Genomic DNA, 7,463 nt, shown 5'->3' on the forward strand with positions numbered 1-7,463 from the left:
TGGTTCCCCTGCTGCTATCAACATTTTTCAAATATTTTTGACCAACAATCGCAGCGCAAAAAAATAAATGTGGCAAAAAATGCTAATGGACATGCAGAAAATGCCGAAACAAGGCAAAAGTCAAATAACTCAAAACGAAACCAAAGATGCAGACAAAAACATGACTGTACGACGGGTCAGTGATACACTCACACAAGCAGCTGGTCACACTTTTTCGTGTACTCCAACCGGCAATGGGAACATGATAATGGAACATTATGCACAGGAGCAACGCACGGATGGCCTGAAATGGAGGGAAGCGAGGCAGAAATGGGTTTGGGAATGATGGAATGGACTGAAGAGAGATCACAACAAGAAGAAATGAAGAAAACACCCCGAAAGTGTAATACAAATTCGATGTTTGTTTCTGATTTTGCATTTTTTTTTGTTTTTCTTGCTGTTGTGGTATCAACCTTCCAACTGAGTGTGTGTGTGCGACTCCATGTGTGAGTTGTAAATTAACAATTATTGGTTATTAACATGACAATTTTATACGATTTTAATGCATGCCTCAGCAACAACGGGCAACAACTGCAATGCGAGCAACAGCACAGACAGACAGACAGACAGACCGACAGACATATACAGAGAAATGTCGGCAAGTCACATTTGAAGGCATTTAATTGAATGCGTGAATTGCTTTTGTTGATTGCAGCCTGCTGCCATTGGTCTGCTGCAACTGCAACAGCTTGTGGCAGCAGCAGCAGCAGCGTTGGCCGCGTGAAAACGTGACGTTTGAGAGTCGCTCAGATTAACAGCCAGAGATTTCGAATGTAAAAATCTTGTAGCAACAACAACAACAACAACAGTGAAACGCTTTGAATATTTTTGTATAATTTTCCAATTTAAATTAACAGTTTTTGTTGCTGCTACCGCTATTGAGATTTTTCCCAGGCCTGCTTCTGCTGCTGCTGCTGCTGCTGCAAAAACAAAAAAACACAGAAGGAAAATACTAGAGAAATAATAAATGTTGCCGGCAGCAGCAGTAAAAATACGAGTTATTGTTGCTGCTGCCGCTGTTGCTGTTGCTGTTGCTGTGGCTGTGGCTGTTGTTGCTGTGGCTGTTGATGTTGCTCATGTCGTTGTCGTTGTCGTTGTCGTTGTTGTCGGTTCTATGAAATTGATATGCAATTTCTGCTGCAGTTGCAGTGGCAGTGGCAGTTGCTATTTTCCGTTTGCCGTTTGCTTCTGGCCATTGTCTTGCCTCTCGATCCTATACGTTACGTTCCGATTCGTTCTATTATATCTTCTATCGCTTGTCGTAATATAATCAATTGATTGCTAATTGATAATTATGGCATACGTAATGGCGACGTCGTGCTTTAAGGCAATCATCGATGGGTAGGTATGACAATGATATATCACAGGAAATTTGGAACAAATCTAAGGCTTTCTCTGGTTTTCACTAGATCAGCGCTTCGAAAATCATCAAAAAGTATATATCTTTGCCTTTCTGCAATCCCACTCCCACCCGCCATTATATTTGACATTTTCCGAATGTGAATGTATCAGTTTTTTGTTGTTTTTTTTTTTGGGGCCATTCACCTGATTGCTGCATTCGCGGCATTCCCATTCGCATTCACAATTCCCAATCGCAGTTATTACATATTTTATGTGGTTAATTATCAAATTATATTGTAGTTTGGCCTGTCCAGATGCATTAGCGGTGTACGAATCGAGTACGTGACCAAGCAGCAGGCAACAGGCAACAGGCAACAGGCGTATGCGCAATATACAAGACATTACGCATACGCAGAGGACAGGAGAGGCACAGCCACAGCCACAGAGCGGGGTGAGGTACGGGCAAAAAAAAATATGAAATGATAATTGCTAAGCCCAGCCCACACCCACAATACGAACCACGAACCACGAACCACGAACCACCACATTATGTATGGAGCGATGAAAGATAAATTTGTGGCTCAGTTTTCCCGCAGAGTTTCCTCTGGGTTTTTCCTCTTGGCCTGCAATTTGTTCAATTCAAGTTGTTAACATAAAATCGCAATTAGTTGGCATTTTGTGTGTGGGGCAACCGTGCCACATTTTGCTGCCTTGTTTCCTTTTTTTTTATATATGTATATGTTTTTTTATTTTTTTTTATTAATAATCTCTTGTTACAAAATTATGCAAATCAATTTATCAAGAATTTTGTTGTTTTTTTTTTTTGTTCTTTGTTTTGGGGGGCGTGTTTCTGCATTTACATATTTTTGTTCTAGGAATTTATGGATAGCCATTAATTAATAAATGTTAAAGGCCTTAATCAGCGTTTAATCGGATTTTTTTTTGTTTAGCCAGAGAGAGAGAGAGGTTTTTTTTGAGGGCCACATTTTTCATTCGAAAATTTTGTATTTGAAAGAAACCGCGAAAATTGCAATTTATTGAACAATTGATTTGAATGTTTATTGGGCGAGCAATTTGTTGGCCCCTGCCCTGCCCTGTGCTGTCCTGGCCTGGCCTGCCCTGCCTGAGACATACATATGTTGCAAGTTGTTGCAGCTGTCAATAGAGGCGGTCACGTCATGTTGCAGTTGCAGTTGCAGTTGTGGCTCTGGCTCTGGCGCTGGCGCTGGCGCTGCATGTCAAAAATGTGTTGTGTTAAGTGTTTGGCTTTTGCATATTTTTGAGACAGCAGCAGCAGCAGCGGCAGCAACAACAACAATCATCGTTGTTGTGGTCGTGTGGCATGTCTGGCATGTTGTTCAACACCCTGTTATACCCGAATCGAAACCCTCTTACAAACCGACAACCGATAGCCCCTCCCCCCCCCCTAGTCACTCTTCAGTGAATGTCCGTGTTAATTTACACATTCATTCATTCGGCTGTGGAGGGGCGGTGGGGGTTCGGGGGGTTCACAGGATGGGAGGACCAGTTAGTGCGACTCAATCAGGCTCTTAGCCAGCCAACAAATCAGCTTAAGACAACAAAATTCTAGTCCCCCTTCCCCAACGCCCAAAGAACAGAGGCATTCGCTTTCGTTTCGTTTCGTTTCGTTTCGTTTTGTTTCCATTCTTTTCCTTTTTGGCGATGCAAATATTTGAACAGAAATTTGCCTTCTAGGGGAAAAAAGTCATTGAAAGTCATTTGCCAACAGTGGCAGCAGCAGCAGCAGCAGCCCAGGACACTGGTCATAAGCTCCCACTCCGCATATGCCACATCCTACATGCTACATGCTACATGCTACTACATCCTGTACATACGACTAGTGTTCCTCCTCTCTTGACCTGTCCGCAACGACATTTGTTACACTTTATTTGCCTTTCGGCTGCTTCGTTCGATGGCGAAAAAAAAACACACACACAGAAGAGATATCCTGAAGGCACGGGCACGGGCACGGGCATAGGCGGAGGTGGAGGTGGAGGCTGTGTAGAACGATTCTCAAATCGCATCAAATATCAACCGAGCATACGTTAAATGCCTCAAATTGAGTTAAAGTGCCGACGCCGTTTGCACGCCAGACCCCCAGGCCCCCCAGATCCCCAGACCTTCTCCTTTTCGATGGATAGAAGGACGACAACGGGGCAACAAAAGCCTGTGGCCTGCTGCAAGTATCGTAGCGAGTGGCAGCATCCACATCCACATCCACAGTGGCAGAGAAACTACTCTTAAAAAAACTGCTAAAATGGCTGGGGCAACAAAAAAATCACTTCCACACGAGGAGCGGCTGCCATACAGAAAAAAACGTGGGCTGCTGGAAGAGTTTTGAATGATGGAAATGAATATAATCGAAAATACTAGAATGTAATCGAAATACGCCGATACTTGTGTGTGTTCGACAAGTGCCATCGCTAAGAACAGCTGATGGCACGGCATTTAACGATATGACGCCTGAATAACAGAACCACTCACGTTATAGGCTGTTACGCGTCGACCGAGTGGCGCTGCCGCATGTCACGCGATAAACTCTTATAACAAGCCTCGCTACCCCCCCCACACCCCCTCGTAATAACACTCTTTTATCGCACGGACAGACACGAACATGAGAGCATATTTAGCTTGGGCTCCATTTCAGGAGGACGCATCCAGCCAGGATGCAGGACCATCACTTGGTTATCCTCTCATCCTGCCCTGGTCTCTGGTCTTCTGGTTTTCTTTTTTTTTTTTCTTCTGTTTTTGTTTTTGTGTGTGTGTGTGTGTGTGTGTGTGTGCTGTTGGATTGTGTTTTTCTTTTTTCATTGAATTGACTTTGGCCTGGTTGCATGTCCTGGGTCCTTTGTCCTGGCCACTGAGCCTGACTCCTGGCTGACTGGCTGACTGGATGACTGGCTGCCTGCCTGCTGTCATCATTGCCTCGTTCATCGACACTTTGCTTTTTAATCAATTTAACAATTTTTTGTTCTACTGCTGGCTGGATGCTCTGCAGCTCTACAGCTCCTTCTACTACGAGCACTCCTCTGCTGTCACACAGCCCATGGTAGTGCTACTGTTGCTGCCTACTCCTTTTTGGTGTCGCATGTTGCGGGCTACGTTTTCCAAGGCGCCTGCGGGTGCGGGTAGGGACGGGGAAGGCCTTGCTCCTGCTGAAGGATATATGCAAAAGTAATTGACAGTTCTGTTCCGGTCGGTTCTTTTCAGTTCGTTTGCGATTCGATTCGTTTCGTTTCGTTTCGATTCGATTCGGTTTTCGTTGGCAGGAGTCGAGGAGTGGAGCTGGGGCGTGTGTGTGTGTGTGTGTGTGTGTGTGTGTGTGTGTGATGACAGATCCTTAGTTTCCTTTCTTGACTTTCGCTGGTATGCTGGCCATTTCTTTGCTTTTGCTAACGCTTTCTAAACGTTGACAGACCTTGTCCTGCCTGCCGTCTGCCGTCTGGTAGCATTTGCTAATTAGTTTGCCCAAGCATCAGTACATCGGGACATCTGGGACATCTGGACATCAGGACATGTGTCCGTTCTTCTCTCCTTCTCTCAATAGCAAGGGGGGGTTTTTTTTTTTTTTTTGCAATGTCTAAAAAGGAAATGAACTCATCAGTTTGTTGTTTGTTTGCATTTTGTCTCCGTTTTTTGCATTTGGTTCACCCTCCCATTTAGATTGTAGTTGAATTCCTAATGAAGTTGATTTTCCCAGTAAACAGAAACGGCAGATGAGGTACACATGTAGGTAAGTACCAAGGGGTGAGCGGGATGTAGCTTTTTATTGAGCTGGAAATGGATGGACCTTGCTATTTTTCTAAGCTAATGAGAATAGCAAAAAAAAACATGTCGTGTGCATGATATATTTTTTTTTTTTTGTTTGATTGCTGGTGTTATTTTTTGCAATTTATTTGTATATAGAATGAAATACGAATCAAAGGGGCATACGAATATTCAGATCCTGCGCTTATGGGGTACTTCATTTGACTTTCTATCCAAACGAATGCACTTTTCTAATCGAATTGTTCAATATTCCTTTAAATTCCATTTGGTGCTCACTCAATGATTTCCAAATTATAAATACTTAACCCAAGTGTCAATTAGTGTGTGTGTTGAACATATCTCTCTACTTCAGTCTCTAACTGAATCTGTGGAAGGCAGGCAGGCAGGCCGGCAGGAGGAATGGGCCGTGGCCGCACGGCACTCCCTCTGCAGATATTTCAGAGAGCGTGTGGAGAGAGATGCACATTTATAATTGAACAATTTACCAGTTTTCCTGCAGATTTAAATAACTTTATCAAGTCGGGAGATGGAGCAAGATGCAAGCTGGTAGATGGAGGACGGAGGGGCTTGGAGAGCTTTAACCAAAGTCTTGTTTTCAGGCAACAGCAGCAGCAAGCGAGAGGCAGCAGCACCAGCACCGGCAGCAAACAGCAAACAGTAAACGCAGTTAAATATTTTCCTCTTAATTTAACAGGAATTTCAATTGACAGACGTGAGCACAATGTTGGCTGTTATACCCGCCATATACCCTGTTTTTGCAGTGTGCCGCAAGGGTAATATGATTTTGCAGCAGCAACAGAAAAATTCGAAAGCTGGGAGTCTGTTGTTGTATCTTTTTCGTTGGTTTACATAAATGTATCTGAATGAAATAGAATGTATCTTTGAAGGGTATCCACATCTTTGATCATTTGCAAAGCAAGACTTTTGCTTTCTTGCGGCTGTTGTTGTTGTTGCTGTTCTCTGGGCGAAACGCATGATTTATGCAGCTACAGCGAGCGACGAGTGCGAGGAAGTGGCAGCAGCAGCGGCAGGGAGCAGGCAGTGGGCAGGCGGCAGACAGCCAGGCAGGTCCATTGCAGTCAATTTCTATTAGAGGCTGACCTTGTCAACATGTTGCCAAGCAGCAGCAGCAGTGTTGCAGTAGCAACAAGGCAGAGGCTGAGGCTGAGGCTCGTTTAGAGTGTGTTGCGGCGTTAAGTTGACAATTTACTGACAAATGTGTAAATTGCATTTGATCTTGTTGGTGTTGTTGCTGCTGCTGCTGCGTTAATTTATGCGACTGGCATTTCACAGGCAAAGGAGGAGAGACAGAGGCAGAGCCAGTGGCAGCACCGCGTGACAGAGTGGAGGCGAAGACAGGGCCCCCAGCCATAACGACGGGGCAGCATTCGACCTTGATCGCCAGCTTCCGCAATATACAGTTGGAGTTTTCCGTTTTTCAGTTCCCCTTGGCGCGGAATAGTCGAATGGGTTGCATGAGATACACAAATATCTCGAGTTTGCATGCAAAAGATACATATTTGGTAGATATTCCATCTAACCCATACAAGACTTTGTATGTCAAGGATACAACAGTATCTTAAAGCTACTCTGGCGCAATAGATAGACATTTACCAGCAAAGATACAAATGGGGTATGAAAGGAAATGGAGGAATAAAAGTATCTATATCGAACCAGAGTATCTAAAATTTGCAATTGTTTTTTATCTGCTTGGAAAAAGTGTAACTGATGGTAGAAAAACGTTTACAAATCGTTTGGTAGGCTTTAATCAGCCTAAAAGTATTTGAAAGATGCAAGATCCTGTATCCGTTCGCTTATGGGAATTATTGTGCTATGAATCAATGACTTTTTCATTTGTATCTTTAAACATATGTATATATAACTAATGATAGACAGATAGATAAATAGATTGATAGATACATGTGTGTTTGATGTATGGACTCACCTTATGGGCTCTGATGGATGTGCCCTCTGAACAAACTAGTGTGACGTCCACCAGGCTCTCGTCGTGTAGTAATTGACTAAACACCCCTAACAGGTTGGATTGGTAATTGTTCCACCTCAAGCAGTAGTGCTCACTGCCCATGTCGGTGACAGCTTACGCTGCTGCAGAAATCCACATGGAAAGAACAAAGATAGACATTGGTGTTAGTTAGTGTGTTTGGTTTAGTGTGTTAGTTAGTAACACTCGTAGTAGTAGTAGTAGTGGTCGCAGCTTGAGAATGACTCTGAGCGAGTCGCGTTTAATTTCTTAATTTGGTGTTCTATTCGTACGCCTTTTTTGCTAATACAGA

The 7,463-nt window shown here is 43.7% G+C and overlaps 1 protein-coding gene across 3 annotated transcripts in view; it reads right to left on the reverse strand.

The window, feature by feature from the left end:
- LOC6599128 (sex determination protein fruitless) overlaps positions 1-7,255 on the reverse strand; it is a 52,651-nt gene extending 45,396 nt beyond the window's left edge. For all 3 annotated transcript variants that reach the window (XM_026993443.1, XM_026993445.1, XM_026993444.1), the window contains exon 1: positions 7,115-7,255. In XM_026993443.1, the coding sequence (XP_026849244.1) occupies positions 7,115-7,255 (141 nt within the window). The remainder of the gene's footprint in view (positions 1-7,114) is intronic.
- Positions 7,256-7,463: the final 208 nt, after the last annotated feature.

Source organism: Drosophila persimilis, unplaced genomic scaffold (assembly GCF_003286085.1).
Source record: "Drosophila persimilis strain 14011-0111.01,24,50 unplaced genomic scaffold, DperRS2 tig00000838-arrow-arrow-pilon, whole genome shotgun sequence".
In the NCBI taxonomy this organism is placed as follows: domain Eukaryota; kingdom Metazoa; phylum Arthropoda; class Insecta; order Diptera; family Drosophilidae; genus Drosophila; species Drosophila persimilis.